Below are 22,150 nucleotides of genomic sequence, written 5' to 3'. Positions count from 1 at the left end.
TTGTTCTAATGATAGTTACTGCAGTTCTTCTAGAACAGTGTTTCAACTGGGCCCTGAAAGGTTTCCCTGGAATTTGCATTTTAGTTTGCTAAGCATTTTTCATGAATAAATATTTTATAATGGAAATATTCTGAGAAAAATAATCGTGGATGTATCGAAAAGCTCAGACCCAGCGTATATTTTTAAACATGGAAATGTTTAAAAATACGCTGATCTACCAAAAATCTAAAAGTATAAGTTATCATGAATGATCAGGAAGTTTCAGACATCAAAATCTTTCAACATTCTGGAAGGGGAATACTGCTGTTTATGACCGGTGGTTATAAAAATTGCCTGCAAGCCGATTACAAAAATGGGCGGCGTACCTCTGTTCTCAAAACTAAACGAAATAACATCTGTGTTGTAAATGTCAGTGACCAATCAGCAAGGAAGTATAAAGAAAATTTTTCCACTGAAATTGAAGATCGGGTGGATCTTGGATTGATGATCAGGTGATTTGACTGATTGTGTGCATGATCAAGTGTTACTGAATTGTGGATTGACGTGATCGGATCAGAGGATTACGGTAAAAATTGTAGATTAGAATTATGATGAGAACACCTACTAAGATAAGTCATTCAGTTCCGTATAAAATAGCATTACTACCGTCTACGGAAAAACCTCTAAAATTCGGAGAGATTTATGGAAAATTTCTAAGGCTAGGTAAACTACTAAACAACAACTGGCCAGGAAAGATAAAACTCTGAGAGACATCACCCCCCCTACACACACACACACACAGCGGTTATAGACGACATCATGGATGACCCAAACGACGAAAACCAAACACAACAAAACTTAGTACATTCGCCAAACTCGGAAGAAGCAGTATTCCAAAGCAGTGCCTACCAGACAGCAGAACCATACACACCCCAATTTCCAAAAAAGGAAAATCTCTAACACGACAGACATACCCAAAACAACAGAGATGGAAACAGACAAGAAAATAAAAGAAAGAATATCCCAGTCATCTTAAGCGATGGACGTCCGCATTAGAAATATCAGAAATCACCTTCACAAAAGCCACAAACACAGAAGAAGGAATACGTATACAGCCAAAAACCTTGACAGACTATAGGAATATAACTAAATTCTTAGACAACAACCTATCGTACACACATTCACACTCAACAGCAAGAAAAATCTAAAAGTAGTGCTCAGAGGAGTAATTGAAACAATACTGACAGAAGCCACAACAGACCTTCAAAACAAAGGATTTAGACCAATTAAAATCAGCTGAATGCACAGAGCAGACGACTCCTTACCCTCGATCCTAGTCGAAATCGTTAAAGATCAAAAACATATATGACTTCTGTGACCTAATTATAAAGATAGAGGCTTTAAAACACAAATCTACAACAACTCAGTGAAATGTGAAGGAAAATACACTACATCAGAATGCCAGAAACTGTGCAACCAGCCAGCAAAATGCAATAATTGCGGAGGCTGGGTTGCCGAGCACCCTGCCAACTACAGAGGGTGCTCGGCATTTCCCCCAAAACCAGAAAATGCAACCCTGAACCAACAAACCAATACAAGAACAATGCCCACCCAACAAACGACAGCCCCCCACAACGAATGAAAGGACATATGCTGAGGTTGCAAGACCAACCCACCAACAAGACTCATAGCCCAAAACAAACCACACACAGCAAACCCAACCTTCTCAACACAACAAGTTGCATAGGAGAAGTGCTTGCAGAACTTGGGCAAAACCAACTCAACACAAGAAGCCAAGGACATCATCCTAAGACACACACACAGATATTGTTCTCTGCAATCCTTAATGGATAAACAGAAAAGAAACCCCACCTCATTACAGATCGTCAGCTGGAATGCCAAAGGACTACCCAACAAAACTCTAGAACTACAAGAATTCACAACAACAGACATCATCCTCATAAACAAAACATACCTGCGACAAGACAAGAATCAATAACTACACTAAGTACCACACACACAGAACTTATGCAAGAGGTGGCGGCACTGCCATCTTTATTAAAAGCATAAAACACAGCGCAATAGTCAGACCCCAAACAGAACACATGGAAACAGCAGGAATAGAAATACACATGGAAAACGCAAGCTGTATCATGATCTTTGCAGCCCCCCCCCCCCCGAATAAAAAAACTTCTAGAGACCCAGAAGAAATACTGAACACAGGAAAGCCGTAATCATAGCTGGAGACCTCAAGGCCAAACATCTGATCTGCAATAGTAGAAACACCAATAACAATGCCAAAATATTCAACGCATATGCCACCACAAGAAATATGGCAATAATAGGACCCACAGAACACATGCACTATGGAGCTACTGGCCGACCAGATGTGCTACCATATCATATAATTACCAAATACAGTCAATAAACGAGCTGAGCACAGACCACAATCCCCATCATACTACAGCTGGGCACTATACACGACCCAACAAAAGACACCACCACAATAAACTGATAAACTGGAACCAACTGCCTACAGCCCTCCTAGAAAAGCTTGGCCCAGTACCACACATAACCACTGAAAAGTTGAAAAGAGCAGTGACAGCATTCGAAAAGCAGATAGCAACAGCAATATCCTCCATAACAATCACAACCAAAAGTACATCCTCCAACAAACTCCCAGAAGAAATAACACAACTCATCAAAGAAAAGAACAGGCTAAGAAGACATACCAAAAAATCATGGACCCTGCAGATAAACAAGCAATTAACAGAGCAACAAACCAGGTCAGATATGTGCTTAAAAGACCACTGCAACCAACTATGGAACAACAAAAGAGAACAACTAAACACAGAAGATCAACATGTATGGAAAGTCATGAGGACTCTTCGCTCAAAGCCCAACACATACCCCCCAAGCAAAGGAGAACAAAATCGCATACTAAGAAGAAGAAAAAGCAGAAGCCTTCACAGCAGTGGCAGCCGGTGAAATTTTAAGTGTGGGTGCCACCTTTACAAAATTAAAAAAAAAATTATTCTTTTCCTAATCAATAATCTATTTATTAATAAATTGGTTACTAATGAGGGAAAAAAAGAATTTTTTAAATTTTATTTTGTATAGGCAGCACCACCTTAAAATTTCACCGGCCACCACTTCGCAGACAACCTAGAAAGACAATGCAGACCTAAACTTCACCCAGAAAATTCACATCCAAGTATATAAGATAATCTCGAAAGACAAACCTGATCAGAACCCAAAACCCACATCAACAGCAGAAATATACCAGATCATCAAGAAACTAAAAACCAAGAAAGCTCTGGGTACTGATGGGATCACGAATAGAGCACTTAAACTACTTCCTGGCAAAGGCATCATGCACCTAGTAGCTATCACCAATGCTATGCTATGACCACATTACCCAGAATACTGGAAACTAGCTGATGTCTTCCTAATCCCCACACGAGGAAAGGACACACAATTCCCACAAAACTACAGATCCATTAGCCTACTATCTAGCATAGGCAAAATTGCTGAACACACACAATACTTGCAAAAATTCAAAAACAACAAAAAATAACAACACAATATCATACAAACAGCTCGGCTTCAGAAAAAAACACTCAACAACCCAATAAATCCATAGAGTCATTGAATATATTATCACTCAAGGATACGAGTGGCACCAACATGCAGGAGTAATCTTCCTGGACGTTGCCCAGACATTTGACAAGATCTAGCATTATGGGATACTATACAAACTACACCAACCCAGAATCCCAGCACCATTCATCCAACTAATCAAATCATATCTAAGTAACAGAAAAGTTAGAATTAAAATAGAATGAATCAGATCCACTAAAAGAATAATGGTCAATGTCTCCAATGGCTCCCTACTGTGCCCTCTATTCTTCTCCATATACATGGCACACCTCTGCCAGCTATCAACAACTATCACCACACTCAATGCCGATGGCATAGTCAGATCCCTCTGACCAAAACTCGCAACCAACAAACTACAAATTGCAATCAATAAACTAAAAAACTTGTACAGCAAATGGCATATCACAATCAATCCAGAAAAACATACTGCAGTACTATTCACCAGAAGAAAAACAGAACCCGAAGACAACATACAGATGTTTCGAAAAATAATCTCATGACAGAAATCCGCAAAATATCTAGGAGTCCATCTTGACAGGAAACTAAACTTCAAGATGCACACCAACAACGTCACCACTAAGGCCAACCAGACCATAGCATAGCTATACCCACTCCTGAATAGGAAAAGCCTCCTAAACAAAAACACCAAAATCCTCATATACAAAGCAGTAATAAGACTTCAACTAATCTATGCCTAACCAGCCTGGGGACACATGACAAGAAAAAAACATTAGTCTAGGATACAAAAACTACAAAAAATCCAAAATAAATGCCTCAGAATGGCACTAAACGCACCCTGGTTCGTCAGAAACACTCAACTTCATCGAGAAACTAAACTACCAAGCATGAAGACCCGCATGAAAATCATTGCAGAAAAATTCTTCGCAGCAACAGATAACCACCAAAACCAACTAATAAGACAAGCATCAGACTACAGACCACTTAAAAACACAGATAAAGAGTCAAGGACTCAATCCATCTACCATAGAAGTTAACAGTTAACAAATTGAAGATCAAGACAGTCTGTATCCGGTTCTCAAATCTAGTAATACTGAATACTGTTTCTTCTGAAGTTCGCATTGCTGTGTGTAAGTGCTTGTTTCGAAATCAAAGTGGTGTGAATTTTTATAAGTAATAGGCCTACAGATTTAAATTTAAATATGGATAAGAGACAAGGGACTTTGTTTAATTTTGGTGTTAAGAAATCTCTTATTGAAGGTGTTTGTGATGCAATAAATAGTGATTCATCCACCTCAAGCCTGCAGAGCAATCTCCAGGATGTACAAAAGGAGGGGAAAACTACCAGCACACAGAAGAAAGTCTGCATTCACTTGTAAGTACATAGACAGCTATTTAAAATTTGGTTTCATACAATGCTCTCACACTGACCAATTGCCATGACCTCAATATGTCATTTGTGCTACTGTTCTGAGAAATGAAGATATGAAGCCATCGTGACTTACCCAACATCTCAACACAAAACATTCCGACCTAGTCAACAAACCCATTGAATTCTTTATGTGTAAAAGAGATGCACTTAAAATAGAAAAGAAAATTATTTCCCAAGCTTCAACCACTGATATTTCACTTCTGACGACATCCTATTTAATATCATTACAAATAGCTAAATGTAAATTTAGCTATCTGTAATGATAAAAATGTAAAAACCATATTCCCATTGGCAAAGAACTCATTAAGCCTTTTTTGATTGCTGCTTGTAATGAAGCATTAGGCCAGTCTGTGGCAAGTAAAATGAAAGACATCCCATTGTCGAATGACACAGTTGAAAGGCAAATATCTGATAGGGCAGAATATACAGAAACTAAACTCATTGAGTTTTAAAATCGAATTTGTTTGTATTACAACTGTACGAAACTACAGATATTCAGAACAGTAGTTTACTTACGTATGTACGATATATTAACCACGATGAAAGTGAAGTGAAGGAAGACATTTTAAGTGTTTTTGAATTACCTATGCATAACTACCAGCAGTGAAATGTTTAGTTTTAAATGGTTTCATTGCAGAGAGAGAGGTCTCGAATGGAAAAAATTGCATTCGAGTTTGTAATGATGGCGATGCCTGTCTTACAAGTAGAAATTCGGGTTTAGTCACTAAAATTAAGGATATGGCTGGCAATAACTTATTATCAACACATTGCTAGATTCACAGGCAAACCCTGGCCTCCAAAAAATGGCATCTTAGCTTAATGAAGTCCTGTCTCAATCTGTTAAAATTATTAATTATATAAAAAATAGTGCTTCAAATACAAGACTGTTAAAAGCATTGTGCACTGAAATGGGTTCTGATCATCAAAATCTTCTTTTCCATTTGAAAGTTCGTTAGCTCTCCAGTAGTAAAGTTCTCAAGAAGTTATATGAACTCCAAAAGGAAGTTGAGCTGTTTCTAATTGATAAGAAAGGTGACCTGTCCCAATATTTCCAGGATAAGGAATGGGGGTAGAGAGGATGGCATATCTCAGTGACATATTTTCTTAGATAAACAAGTTGAATTTAAAACTTCAAGATCCAGATACAACAATATTTAATGTTTGGAACAAAACTGAATCATTCAAAAAGAAACAGAAACTCGGGCTTAAAATGATTGCAGAAAGAAATAATGAAATGTTTCAGTCGCGATCAGATTATATTATGGAAGCAGAAGCAGATGAAATCTATTCACAGAATTCAGTTTCAGATATTATTGCAGCCCACTCGAAGATGTTGTTGTCATTTGAAAAGTATTATTCCAAACATGAGGATCCCTGGAGGCAAAATATGTGAATTATGAACCTCTTTGTTGAACACAAAGAGACAGCTCTTTCCCATGAAGAAACCCCTTCAACTTATTGAATTATCATCAGACAAAGTACTGGAAAGTACTTTTAATTCTGAGTAATTTGAAATTCTGGATCAGAATGAAAAATGATTATCCAAATTTACATGAAATAGCAATGAGATTTCTTCTTTGTTTTTCCACCACATATCTGTGAAACTGCATATTCTGCCATGATTATGCTTCAAATGAAACAGAAAAACCGTCTGCAACTTTCTGTCTCCATTTGGCTATCACTTCAATTCATCCCAGAATTAATAAGCTAACGGACAGAAAACAGCAACAAAGTCTCACTAGCCTAATTAAAATCTTCAAAAACTCAGTTGTAATGAAAGAAACTAAGTTTAACTTTTTAAACAACTTATAATTACTGTGTTAAAATGCTGCATTTTAAAATTCAAAATATTAATTAATGTTGGAACTAGTATTTAGAATTGAGAGATTCAGACATTTTTATTTATTAAATTACATACTTTGCATATATAAATATTTGGCATGTGTATGTGATGTGTTGTTGACATCATTCTACTGCTTCCCTTGCTCAGCTCACTTTTATGGTGAGTTTAATGATAAATATTTTTCCACTACCATTTTTTTTTTTGAACCAACATCATTAAAATCAATTTAATAATACAATAATCAATTTTACACTGAATAATATAAATTTTTGGTGATCAGAATGGGATATGTCAATGAAAATCTGCACAAATGAATTTAATGATGTAGGAATGAGGAAAATACAATATGCTACAAGATTTCATTAGTCCAGTGATTAATAACTAATTTAAATATAATTTCATATTTGTCAACATGCCACACCATATACATAAGTGTACTAATACTCCTTATGATTATGCCATAATTAATTATTACTTCTTATGTTAGTTTAATGTATGAACAAAAAAAAAAAAAAATTGGAAAGTTATTTACGAGTAAATTTGTTGGGACCGGGCCCTCATCTTATTAAAAAAAAATTTACCAGGCTGTGGTCTCACACAGGTTGAGAACCACTGGTATATACAGCATATTAATTTGAATGAGTTTGATTATATTCTAGCTGTAAAATTAGTATTGTGATAATGATAACATAGTGTCTGTGGGAGGGGAGTTCATCATTATGCAGAGTTGGGTGGCTTTCATTCTGGATGTTTCCAATTTAGACTATTTGTCACGGCATATAGTACACAGACTAATTGTGTCCATATATTTAGTGGTGCAATAAAGATGCTTGTTTTTCTTGTATTTGCAAGCATGCCTGCGCATTAAAGAAAATATTACTGTTTTTACTTTTTATGTTGTACATAATGTTAATAAAATTCATGTTTCATAATAAATTTGTTACGTTTTTGTTTCTGCTTTATTATGTGCAGTAAGGACATGTACTGCTTTCGTGAAACTTTTGTTTTAGTATAATATATATATATATATATCACTTTTCTCCGATGGAGAGAAAGAAAGGCTGACCCCTTGAGGTAATGCAACATCAGACAACTAAGGGCAAAAGTGAAACAAGATACTTGTACTTTGCTGCCTTCAAAAAAATCAGTTTTATATCTTCAGGTGACTGACTAAGGAGTCTAATGTGCCTGGGCCATGAGGCCAAATAGAGAAATTTTGAAATAGAGGAAAATTTTGAAAAAAGAGCCATAGACTCGGCTCCTCTCAAACCATCTGGCTGATGTGTTCTCTATTTGGCCTCATGGCCCAGACATATTACACTCCTTCCTCAGTCACCTCAACAGCCTATATCCAAGAATCCAGTTTACTATGGAAAAGGAAAAGAACAATAGTTTACCCTTCCTAGACACCTTAGTTACACACCTTCCTAAGTACACTTTCCTTCATTCTATATAGAAAACCTACACACACACAAACTCTCCCATTGCCACTTTGCCCAACAATATGGCATTATTAAAACTCTAACCAAGAGAGCCCACAATCTTTGTTCCAGTGGAACCACCCTTGCAACTGAGCTCGATCACATACTCACCTTCCTCTCCAATGGCTATAGCGATCACAATATTAAAAAAATAATCAGTTCCTCCCCCATTCCCCAGCCATCTCTTCAGGAGTTTAGAAATGCTGTCACCATACCCTACATCCATAGCACATCGGAAAAAATAGCCAAGATTTTAAAAAAGTGCAACCTACACACAGCATTTAGGCCCCACTGCAAACTGGCTACCCTTATCTGGTCTACAAAAGATCAGCTCTCTCAGTGCCTGGAGTTTATAAAAGTACTCTGTTCCTGTAAGCTGTCATACTTGGGATAGACAGGTGGATCAGCAACCATCTGCCTAGAGGAACACAAGTCATATATCTGCAACCATGACTATAGTCAGTCAGGCCTGGCTGACCATGTCTTGGATACAACCCACGGGATCGCTTGGGAAAAAAAAAAAACCCACCATGCTCCATCACAGCAAATTCAAAAAAGACAGACTATTTTTAGAATCTGCAGCAGCTCTCAAAAATCAACCAAATCTAAATAAATACGGTTGCATTAAGCTTCTTCCTAAGATTTGGGAAACATCAGAGATCCCACTGTACATTCCAGGCCACCTACAACCGCCCATAGAGGACGCTCCACCTAGATAGGACTTTAGTGTCACCCGCATGGTTGCCTTAGTATTGTGTGGTATTTGTGTATATGTTACATTCGTTTTTTAGTAATCCCTGAAGATGTCTCAGTGACTGAGACGAAATATAGGAAGTATTAAATTCTGTTTTAATCCTTTCTGAGTGCTGTATACAATCCATTAAGCCTCCAACATGATGTCCTCACAGCATTTAAGCCTCAACACATGGATCATCGTGAATTCTTATTCAGTTTGTGCAATAGCTCTAATACCTCATCCTCATACACCTGAGTTTCTTCATCCAGTGAAGAGGTAGCAGTGAGCTCAATGTTGCATACACCAAGTTGATAGCTTTTAACAAAATGGGCACTCATTAGTCGAACAAACCTCTTCTGCATCTGTAACACTCACACCATCTGCATTAGAAGTTATTCTTTAATATTCATTCTTTCTTTTACTTGCAGCATATCAACAGAATTCTTGTGGGTTATCTTTAGCACACAGAGCCAGTTTCTTTTCATACTCAGACTTTGCTTTCTGTACAACAGTTGTGACTATTCTAGCCTGCTGCTTATAATTTTCATTGCAGACATCATCCTTATGGACACGATATTCCTTCCACATCATCCTTTTCTCACGAATCCCTTGCTTAATAAGATTACACATCCATTTGACTCCTAGCCTATTTATTCTTCAAACTCTCAGGACACATTCTGATATATTGCATCATTTAAGTATTGTTTAAATGCTTCCCATCTAGAACCAGTCCCATATACTCCTCAGTTGGTCATAATTTCCTGCTTTGTAGTTCATCATGTAACCTTTTCTGAATAGAACATTCATACTTAGTCACTTCCCAAGTGAGTATCGCATGATCACTGCCACCAACCGGAGGCAGAATAGTTACATCTCTAACTGAAACTATAATCAAATCTAATACTCTTTGAACTCGAGTTCCATCTGTCACATGCTGCTTGAGGAAGCTGTCTTGCAACAGCTCAATAAATTCATTTTAATTCTTCTCATGAAATTATACTGCTACCCAATCAGTATTTGGATACTTAAAGTTTCCCATTATGATTACTCCTTCCACGCTCACCTTTTCTATTTGGCGATGCATTTCTTCATCACTAGCAACTGATCCACCAGGTATGTAACAACATCCCACTATGTAATTGATCTTGTTAGTTTCCTCCTCATACCAGATAGCTTCAAACTTAATGCCACATGAAATACCGTTAGCAGTAGTATTACAATCATAGGTCTCAACTCTAACTGATTCAAGTCATCCGATATCATTAGCAGCATGCCCCCCCCCTCTCTTATTTTCTCTATCATTCCTAAAAATACTGTACCCTCTAGACTCAATACCAGTTAGTATGTCTGATTCTGAAAGCCAGATCTCACTAATGATTACAATCTGAGGTACCAACATACTGACGAAGGCAACAACTCTACCCTTTTGTTTCCAATACTCCTAGCATTCATGTACAGACATAATAATCTACCTGATTGTTCTCTTGTATACTCTTGGACAACTCGCAGATCACTATTCTTCTCTAGTGCTTTATAAATGTAGACATCTTTGCACACATTTGATGTGCGCGAACTGGAAGCACAGTAAGTTCAAAATCGTTCTCTCCTGATCAACATTTCTATGGTAAAGCCCATTCCTGTCATTAACACAGTTATATAACATTATCGCTCTCACATTCTCACAGTTCCTCCCTTTATAATTTAGTTTCCCCAGACTCTGTGTTGGGTCTCATATCAGTTATTAGTTTTTCAAGACTTAACTGATTGCAACAACTGGATAGGGATATCATTACATGAGTACAACAAGTAAAACACTAACAAGAATAATGTTAGAGCAAATAAAAATAGATAGTGAGTTAAAAGAAACTCAAGCAGGATTCAGAGTCAATAGATCATATATAGATCAAACCTTTATATCTATTTTGTTGATTTTGAAAAGATTTTTGACAGTATTCATAGTAGAAGTTGTAAGGAAATTAATGTCTTATTATGGCATGCCATGTAAAATTCTTAATTTAACTAAAAAAATTATGAAAAATATACAAATTATCTTTCATGGAGAGCTTTCAGAAAAGTTAAAACTGAAGTTGGACAAGGTTACATATTCCCACCCCAACAATGTTCTTAATTGTCGCAGACTGGGTTATGAGAATGCAATGGAAAATACAAAAGGAATACAATAGAAACCTAATAGATCAATTACATAATTTAGATTCTGCAGACAACATGTTTACTAGCACATACATAACTTATGAAAGAAAAAAAAAACAATAAAACTAAATGTAGAGGCATAGCCAGTTGGGTTTTAAAAATAAATAAAAGAAAGACAAACATAATGAAAATAGATAGCAAGCAAAAGGAGAACAGTGTTCACTGACAAAACTGAGAAACAGCAAGAAAAAACAGCTTTAATTATCTAGGGGTAAGTAATAAATAAAGAAGGAGGCAGAGCTGAGTGGTTAGCATATCTGCTCTCCACTGCAGGTTCAAACCTCACCATGGGCATGGATATTTGTGATTTCTGTGAAAATACCAGTGGTGCTGGGCAGTACATGGTGTTGGTGTAGATGATGCACTTCGCTGTAGTTGGTGGATTGAGTGGTGGAGACGGAGAGTTGTAGAGCAGGCGTCCTCTCTCGATGAGTCTTCTCTGGGCCTCCTTGGAGATGTCACGTAATAATAATAAATAATAGTATAAAATCTAAGACATGGAGGACACAAAAAGCACTCAAATTGTGTTGGGAAAACATGCTTCTGATCCTTATAACTGATTTCACATTTGTATTAAATTATTTAATACAAATGTGAATTCATTATAGGGGTCAGAAACATGGGTAACAACAAAAGTAATCATTTAGGTTATTTTTGAGGGAGAACAAGAGATCATCCCTGGAAGCTGTATAAGGAGAGTGTGAGCAATGGAGTGAGGAGCAGATTTTTTGCATGTGGAGTTGTGAATGATTGGAATGTATTGCCTGAGAGTGTGGTGTCTGCAGAGAATTTGAATGTGTTTAAGGCATGGTACAATGAAAGTAAGACAAGAGAGTGTATGACAAAAGGGACCCCCCCCCCAGATGAGTCTGCAAGTAGATGGGTTCTTAGGATAATAATAATGTGTATACCTGAGGAAATGTGAAACATTGAATTCTAATAGCAATAATAACAGTGAAATATTTTACGATTTTTTTAAAATTTTTTATTTTGAGAAAGTAATATTACAACAGTATAAATATATTATACAATAACTGCATTCAAAGTCATGATTAAGAAATCACTGTGTAAACATTACTACTTGGCAATTTATTCCTGATCTTTCTCTCTTACTTGAAAATTTTATGCTATTTGCAGGGTGCACTGCTAAAAAACTGTTACCTTGCAAAATTTTGAGATACAGTTGACTAATGTTGGTAGTGTCATACTTTTAATTATTTTGGCTAAACAACAACATGATAATGGAGTGAGAAAATGAAATATGAGGAAACTGTACAATATTTTAAATATCTGGGAGTTTTTATTTTTATTGTTATGATTTTTTTATATTTAATCACTGGGCTTAATGAACAATCCTTATATTATAAATGTTGTACAGGAAATAAAATTATGCAGCCTTTTGCAATTTTACTATAATTAAAATATTTCTTCTGCTTTTTTTTTATATAAAACTATTTTTTTTTATATATAAAAATTTTTTGGGTGTATGCAGAGGAAAGGGAATTTGTGATTGTTTGACTTAATTCATATAATGTACATTTAATAATTTAACAAATGCATCCCTTTTGCAAATAGTGAAATAGTTTATCTTAGTGAACATTTTGGATCACTAAGATAACAAACATCTCATATTTACATTTCTTCAAGGGCTATCAAAAAAGAAGTGCTAAAAATAAGAAAGAAATTAATAGTTTATAAAAAAACAGCCTTTGTTAGGAACTTCAGAAGAATATAAAAATCGTGACTCTTACTAAAGTTTACTATAAAAAGTAGCTTTTTTTTTGTCGCCTGAACAATCTTTCTTTGTATTCTGACTTGATCAATGTTTTTCAGTGTGCTTGAAATATGAGAATTTATAATTTCATACATTCTACATCATTTTTCCAAAGTTTGTACTTCTTTCTTTTTCTTTCTTTCTATATAATTTTTGTATATATTATAACATTTACATATAGTACATTCAGAATTCACTTGTGAAAGGTCCTTGCCATCCTGGAATTAAATTTAGCTTAAATATATCTTCCTGTTCTTTATATTGCCTATAATGATACATACTGGGCCGCCTGTCATTTTCACTTCGCAAGAGATCTTCCAATAGTGATAACTACAAGAAAAGAGGGAAAAAAATGCAAAACTACAATCTTTCTCATCACTATAGATTATTATTTAGAAAAATAGCTAATAAATAATCTCTGATACAAAGTAACTTAATATTAAGGTGATACACCGCTTTATTACTTGTATATATAGGAAATATAGGATTTGTGCATTAATTCAACCTTGATGTCTCTTCTGAGTCTGACTCTTGTTGATGTGACCTCAAATAAAGGTCAAACAGTGACCTTTCCCACAATGTACAGCAATATACACTTCTGAAAGGAAGTGTGTGTTCTGCATTATGGGAGACTAAGGTAATTGGATGTCCCCCGTGTGGTGACTGGGATTAAAGAATAGTCCCAATGTTGCCCATGCATGTAGTAAGAGGCAACTAAAATGGGTATCCAGTGCCTGGGGATATAGTTGGGCTGCCCTGCCTCCAGGGGACAAAACCTGGTCCTCCAGGTTGGGGGTTTGGCAATGGGCTAACAACCCATTCCTGTAAAAAATATCTCTTGTTAAGAAAGCTAAATAATTGAAAGCTGGACTGACTTCAAGGAAACGACACATGAAAAGGAAAAGGTTAATGAATTTTGGAACATGGAATGTTAAAACAATGTTACAGGTAGGGAAAATGCAAAGTATATAGCGGAAGAGTTAAAGAAATATGAATTGGATGTTACAGCATTACGACATTTTAAAAATAAATAAAAGAAAGACAAATATAATGAAAATAGATAGCAAGCAAAAAGAGAATACAGTGTTCATTGACAATACTTAGAAACTGGATACAAGATAAGATGGAGAGGAAAAGGAAGAATAAATAAAAAAATATTATATTATATATTATAGTGGTGCTGAAGAAAAAGGAAATTATGGAGTAGGATTTGTAATTAGAAAGAAGATAATAAATTCAATTTTAGGATTCATGCCAAGAAATGAAAGAATTTGCAAGTAACAAATTGAAGGGAAATTCCATAATATCACTTTTATTAACGTATACAACCCGAGTGAAAAAATAAATAAAAATGATGCCATGATAATATTAGGGGATCTTCATGCAAAAATAGGGAAAGAAGGCATATTTCATGAAGTAATTGGAAAGTAAAGTTTACATGAAGAAACCAGGGAAAATGAAAATAGACTTATACAAGTAGCAATATCAAATAAACTTAGAATAATGAGTACATGTTTTCAACATAAGACACATTTGGGGACCTGGATTAGTCCAACAACTAAAGAATGTAATCAAATAGATCATGTCCTGATTTTGAAAAGATGGGCAAGTTCGGTTAATGATGTATGAGTATACAGAGGAGCAAATTGTGAATCTGATCATATGTTACTTAAAATTAAATTTATATATAGAATATTAAATGTCAACCAAAAGAAAACTGAAAAGTTAAAGAAATGGAACACTGAAGCATTCCAAAATAGAGAAATAATTGATAAATATCAGAAGAAAATAAAAGATAATATTAAAACAATAGAAAAAGAAAAGCATATAGAAGAAAAATGGAACTTAATCCAACAAACATAATAAATGAAGCTGAAGAAGAAATAGGATGATATAGGAAAAATAGAAATGAATGGTTTGATGAAGAATGTAAGGAAATACAGTGATACCTCAGCTAACGAATTTTTCGGCTAACGAAGATTTTTTTCGCTGTTTTTCGGACTCGGCTAATGAATGTTTTAGTGGATGCACGTGCTAACATAAAGCAGCAAACATGAATGGTCGGGCCATTCCAGGAGCTTATCTTTTCCATCTGTATGTGTGTGTGTGTGACAAAGAAATAAGCTGACCACATCACATAGGGGAGACCCACCAACATAAATGGGTTGTTTACGTTTGAGACAGCAAGAAGTGAAATGCCTCATACCAGTGTCAGTACGGTGCACGCTCCGTGTGGCTGCGAATGCGAGAGGTAAGTGTGATAGCATTTCTTCTTTACTTGGCTAAATTCTACTATGGGGGATTAATTTATAATTAGTAAATTCTATTCTTATCTAATTAAATAAATAATATGCTATACATTATGTCATATTTCTTTTATATTTTTCAGAAAAATTTTTTCTTGACAATGGGTCAAAAAAAAGTAAGCGACAAACCCAAGAGAAGCAGAAAGTTGCTCATAATTGAGCAAAGAAAGAAATAATTTCAGCATATGAAAGAGGGGTCAGAATTGTGGATTTAGCAGTCAAGAATGGCATAGCAGCATCATCAATAGCTACAATTTTGAAGAAGGAGGAGGAGATTAAGGCAGCTTCAGTTGCAGCTGGTGTGAAGACCTTGGCCTCTCAATCCCAAAGAAGTTCTGTGAATGAAGAAATGGAAAAGCTTCTGATGATCTGGATAAATGAGTGTCAAATGACTGGTGACACTATGACTCAAGAGATGATGTTCAGCAAAGCCAGAATGATTTATGAAAATTTGAATAAAAATGTGGCAGGACACAGTACAGCAGAGGAAGAATTCAAAGGAAGCAGAGGATGGTTTGAGAAGTTCAAGAGAAGGTCAGGGATCCATAGTGTAATTAGACATGGAGAAGGAGCCAGTGCAAATAAAGAGGAGGCTGTGAAGTTTGTTAGAGAATTTCAGGAGTGGACCATCATTCATGGATACAAGCCAGAACAAGTGTTTAATTGTGATGAAACTGGGTTGTTCTGGATGCAAATGCCCAAAAAAACTTTCATCACAAAAGAAGAGAAGTGTATGCCAGGGTACAAACCTATGAAAGATAGAATAACTCTTTTATTTTGTGCTAATGCAAATGGTGATCTCAAAATTAAACCAATGTTGGTTTACCACTCTGAGACACCAAGAATTTTCAAGAAGGAGAATGTTTGCAAGCCCATGCTTAGTGTTTATTGGAAGTCAAACACCAAAGCATGGGTAACACGAAGCATATTCACAGAGTGGATCGTGGAGGTGTTTGGGCCCACAGTGAAAAAGTACATGAGAGAAGAAAACTTGCCTGAAAAGGCTGTGCTTCTTCTGGACAATGCTCCAGGGCATCCACCTGGCTTGGAAGAAGATTTGGAGGCAGAATTTAACTTCATCAAGATAAAATTTCTTCCTGCAAACACCACATCTATTTTGCAACATATCAAACTTTAAGAAATTTTATACAAAGCACATGTTCCAAAGATGTTTTGATGCAATTTTATTTACCAGTCTGACTCTGAGGGAATTCTGGAAGGATCATTATCATATCCTTCTTGTTATCCAAGTCATTGCCATGGCATGGGACGAAGTGTCGGTTAGGACACTTAATGCTGCCTGGAAAAAGTTATGGCCAGACTGCTGCAAGATAAGAAGTGCTGTTTCCAGTGTTCAAGATGATGAAGATGCTGCTGGGGAACTTGCTGCTGAAAATGCTGACATTGTAGATAAGATAGTTTCCTTGGGCAAAGCATTAAATTTGGAGGTAAATGAAGAAGATGTAGAAGAATTAGTTGAAGAACACTCAACAGATCTTGAAGAGTTCTAAAAGCAACTGAATCAGGAAAGAGACAAGGAAGATAAAGAGTGTTCATCAGAGGAGGAGGACAGCAATAAAAAGGGAAGAATGTCAACAGGTAACATTAAAAAAATGCTGCACTACTGGGAAGAGTTTCATACTTTGACTACAAAGTGGCATCCCAACAAAGCTGAAATGAAGACTTTGTGCCTTGGTTGAAGACAAGTGTTTGAATCACTTTAAAAACATTCTGAAAAAAAGAGAAGTTCAATCAATTTTGGACAGATTTTTGACTTCTCCTTTAGCAAAGAGACAGAGGCCAGCTACTGAAGAAGAGGAGACTTACCTTGAATAAACTTTGAAAATTTGGAAGAACGTTTTGTACATATTTTCAGTTTAATAAAGTGTATCTTCTTTGAGTGCCATCTCCTATCGGAGGTCGGCGACCACCTTGGCAAATTTTGAGCAATCCTCAGCCACTTTAAACAGTCTCTCAGAGCTCATGCCAGTCCACTGTCTGATGTCTGCCAGCCAAGATTTTCTTCGTCCTCCTTGTCCTCTTCTTCCATTTATCTTCCCCTTTATAAGCAATGGAAGTATTTTATATTTTTCATTACAAAGTAGGTGACCAAGATATGCAGTTTTCCTTCTTTTTATGGTATCTAAAAGTTCATGTGATTTCCTCATTTGTTCCAATACTTCCTGATTGGTAGTTTTTGCTGTCCATGGGATTTTTAACATTTGCCTGTATAACCACATCTCAAAAGCTTCAAGTTTTTTTTTTTTTTGATGTTGTCCTCAAGGTCCATGTTTCTGCACCGTACAGTAGTATAGACCATACATCACATTTAACCATGTGTACTCTAAGCTCTAAGTTTAAGTTGCGGTTACACAATGTTGATTTCATCAGGAGAAAATTTTTTCTTGCCATTTCAATTCTAACTTTTATTTCCATTTCTGGATTGCATTCTTCATTTAACCAGCATCCAAGATATTTAAACCTTGTCACTCTTTCTATTCATTTCCCATTTAAAGAAAGTGATGAATTAAAAATTGGTTTCTTGCTTATGACCATGAATTTAGTTTTGGTGATATTTATTTTTAATCCCATTTTTTCATTCTCTTCATTCACTAGTCCAGAAGATTTTGAAGATCCTGAATATTGTCAGCCGGAGAGCTGTGTCATCAGTATATTGGATGTTACTGATGATTTCACCATTTACATTAATCCCTTCCTCTCTTCCTTTTAAGATTTTTTGAAATATGGCTTCTGAGTATATGTTAAAAAGAAGCGATGACAGCACACATCCTTGCCTTACTCCTCGTTTGATGTTAATGGGGTCTGTAATAATGTCATCAACTTGAGCAGATGCCTTTTGGTTCCAATATAAGTTTTGAATGATCCAGATGTCTTTACCATCTACTCCAATTCTCTTTAATAGTGCAATCATTTTAGTATGTTGGACTTTATCAAATGCTTTCTCAAAGTCAATGAAGCAAATGAATACTTATTTGTTTTGATCAATATATTTTTGGAATAAGATTTGAGAGCAGAAAAGAGCCTCTCTTGTTCCCAAACCGTTTTTAAAGCCGAAATGGGTATCACTGATGGTGTCTTCACATTTTCTGTACATTCTTTTATAAAGTGTATATAATAGTGTAAAGATTGTCAGTTTTTCGTTCTACTTTCCATTCTCCTTCATCTAATTGGATAGCTGTTCATCTCAGCCTTTGGTAAGTTTTTGTCCTTTTATAGTGTGCTTTTTACTATTTTATAAAACTTATCTTTCAATAATAATCAGCATCCAGAACGAATTAAACGATTTTCTATAGAAACCTACGGGAAATCACATTTTGGCTAACGAATGTGATTCCGGAACGAATTATCTTCGTTAGCTGAGGTATCACTGTAATTGAATTGAAAAACAATCCAAGGAAAAAGTATTTACAAAGGAACACAAGAAATAATAAAGAAGAATATGAAAAGAAAAGAAAGCAGGCAAATAAAATTTGTAAAAAGAAAAAGAAAGTGGAACACAATAGTGAAGTATAATGAGAAAAGAGAAACCTAGAAAATTTTATAAAGAATTAAAACAATTAATACATAATTTTGATACACAAATGATAGGATGTAAGGATAAGGAAGGAAAAAGTATTACCTGAGAAAGAATTAGTTAAAGAAAGATGAAAGGAATATATTAAGTAAGTATTTATGATGACAGCAGAATAAAATAAGGAATACAAAGATCAAAATAATTATAGAAATATAGAAGAAAGAATTCAAGAACCAACTTATAAAGAAATAGTGGAATTAATAAAACAAATTAAAAATTTTAAAGCACCAGGAGTAGATGGGATAATAGGAGAACTTATAAAGAATGCAGGTGAAATCTTATGGAAAGAAATTTATTATTTGATATTAGATATATGAAAAAAGAAAAAATCCCAAATAATTGGAAAATTGGAATAATCCAACCAGTATATAAAAAAAGAGATAAGATGAATTGTCAGAACTATAGAGAATTACATTATTGAATGTAACATACAAAATCTTATCAAGTATGATATATAAAAGATTAGAACCATATATAGAAACAATAATAGGAGAGTACCAGTGTGGTTTCAGAAATAAAAGATCCACAATTGACAATATATTTCTGTTATGAAATACATATGAAAAATGCTTAGAATATGATAAAGAACTACATAATTTATATATTGATTTCCAACCACCATTTGATAAATTAAATAGACAAGAAATGATACACAGCTTGAAAATACTAGGAATACCAGGAAAATTAATTAGATTAATTAAAATTACATTAGATGGATCCAAAGCAGTAGTTAAAATACAAGGTAATAGTGTAAAGATCGTTAGTTTTTTATTCTACTTTCCATTCTCCCTCATCTAATTGGATAGCTGCTCATCTCAGCCTTTAGTGAGTTTTTGCTGAAATAAACTGTGGAGTAAGACAACAAGGAGATGTACTTTTGGCAAGTTTATTTAATTTGGTACTTGAAACAATAATAAAAAAGTTAAATATGAGAGGATTTATTAATAATAAATTAATAGAAATATGTGCATATGATATAGCAATAATAAGTCACAGAGAAAAAAATTAGAAGAGAATTTTGAAGAACTTAATAGAAACACTAAAGAAGTTGGATTACAAATTAATGAACAGAAGACTAAATACATACAATGTGGAAAAACAATAAATAAAAACATTACAAGATATAATATATGTGAATATAGTTTTGAAGTTATAGACAGTTTTAAATATTTAGGTTCATTAATAACAACAAACGATAATATATCCAAAGAAATTAATAGTAGAATCATGGCTGGAAATAAGTGGTATTATAAGTATTTATAAAAAGTTAATGAGTAACAAGATTCTTAATCGTAATTCTAAACTAAAACTTTATAAAACAATTATAAGACCTGTAACAAAATATGGATGCAAAACATGGCCATGAACACAAAAAAGATATAAATAGATTAAGAATTTTTAAAAGGAAAATATTAAGGAAGATATATGGACCAATAAAAGAATAAAATGGGATATGGAAAATTAGAACAAATAATGAACTTGAACAACTAACTAACAGTGAAGATATAGTAAGATATATAAAGTCACAAAGAATAGCATGGTTGGGGTATATAGAAAGAATGGAAAAAGATAGAGGAGTTAAAAAAATATTTGAATGGAAACCATTAGGACAAAGGAAGAAAGGTAGATCAAGAAAAAGATGGGTTGATGATGTGCAAAAAGATCTTGCAACTCTGAAAGTTAAGAATATTGCATAGAAAAGAAAAGAATGGCTAAAAATTGTTTTGTAAGCTAAAACACAAAAGTTATAAAGCTAAAAGAAGGTAATTGATGTGAAATCAGCCTCCATATACAAGCAGCTTAGTCATGAAGATACTTCATGTGCAAACTTTGTTTGCTTATACTTAGATAAAAGATTAAACAAGAATATAATTTCTTGGCAAGTTTAATTTAACTTTATTTAATAAATACTGTTCATTCTAATGACAGTATACTATAAAATAAGACATTAGGAATATTCTCATGATAATTATTTTATTTTAAACAAGAACATATATTTTGCTACTGTGATGATGATAACGGCATCATCATCGAATACATATAATAACTAGAAAACACAGATGCAGGAATTAGAGTCCTTATAAATTAGTTCCAACACTTCAAAGTTATTATCTTAAAGACAGTACTTCTTTCCATTTCCTGTGGCATGGCTCAGAGATGAAATTATGAAGGAAAGTGAACACTGTTTTTTTTTTTTTTTTTGGTTATGGTTATCCTGCCTATAGAGGATGCCATGTTAGGACATTAGTTCTGTGTCAGTTACAAACTGAATTGTTTCTAATGATTTAGTATATTGGCTATGTGCTTGTTACAGTTATAATTTAGGCTTTGAAGATGCTGGGTAGAAAACCAGAAATATTAGTAAGATAGAAAAATTAATTTATTTTTCCTCTCTTGGTGTTGTTTATACCATGAAGCACTATTATGAATTACTGAGTGGTATTTAAGAATGTGTTTATTTTAATATTTCAAAGAAATAACAATTTTAGTTTTATGAAAAAAAAAAAAGTTTTTGATCTCAGTATACAAGTTATGAAGTAACTTCACATATAAGCTATTGTTTGCATCTTTAATAGTGTGGATGAAAGTCTATTCAGAGAGGACTTCACATATATCTATATATGTAATTTGAATCATGTGTTTATCTACTTTTCAATGGATAAGCAGAGGTTTTCAATTACACCATTACTGAAACTTAAAACATAAGGAAGAAATTTTACTTCAAATTATTTTAGAACTTCAGTTTAAGTCTTAGATAATTCAAACAGAGATATAAGAAGAAAAAATTAGTTTTGTAGCTCTCTATTACAGTAACTTCATTTAAGGATCATTGTAATGATTCTCGTGAAATGCTAATATGATTCAGTTGATATTAACAAGAACTGCTGCTCCACTGGATGTACAAGGTATTTTATTTTTATGTGATGAGATGTGAAGGCGCCCTTCACATGTGGAATGCAAAGAAATACACAGGGCTTCTAGTCCAATGTTCAGTCCTCCTTAGCTCATCTGCAGAGCACCCATTAGTATGTAATTGATTATTGAATAAATAAAGGAGTACAAATTGAGACTAAACTGAACTATATTTATACCAGCTCAAACATGAGCATTAACTATGATGGCTTGATATTAATATGCCTGAATCTTATTTAACATCACTCAGTTTAACAATATC

The 22,150-nt window shown here is 34.5% G+C and overlaps 1 protein-coding gene across 1 annotated transcript in view; it reads right to left on the bottom strand.

Annotated features, from left to right (window-relative positions):
• Nucleotides 1–12,293: 12,293 nt before the first annotated feature.
• The window catches only part of Vps8 (vacuolar protein sorting 8), a 519,719-nt gene continuing 509,862 nt past the window's right edge, over nt 12,294–22,150 (bottom strand). The window contains exon 41 of the mRNA XM_090395104.1: nt 12,294–13,404. Coding sequence (XP_090251230.1) covers nt 13,261–13,404 — 144 coding nt within the window. The 3' untranslated portion in view covers nt 12,294–13,260. The remainder of the gene's footprint in view (nt 13,405–22,150) is intronic.

Source organism: Typopeltis vanoorti, chromosome 7 (genome assembly GCF_054136105.1).
Source record: "Typopeltis vanoorti isolate ZY-2024b chromosome 7, IOZ_Tvanoo_1.0, whole genome shotgun sequence".
Lineage (NCBI taxonomy): Eukaryota > Metazoa > Arthropoda > Arachnida > Uropygi > Thelyphonidae > Typopeltis > Typopeltis vanoorti.
Note: the sequence above shows the minus strand (reverse complement) of the source record. Positions and strands in the feature narration are given on the sequence as shown.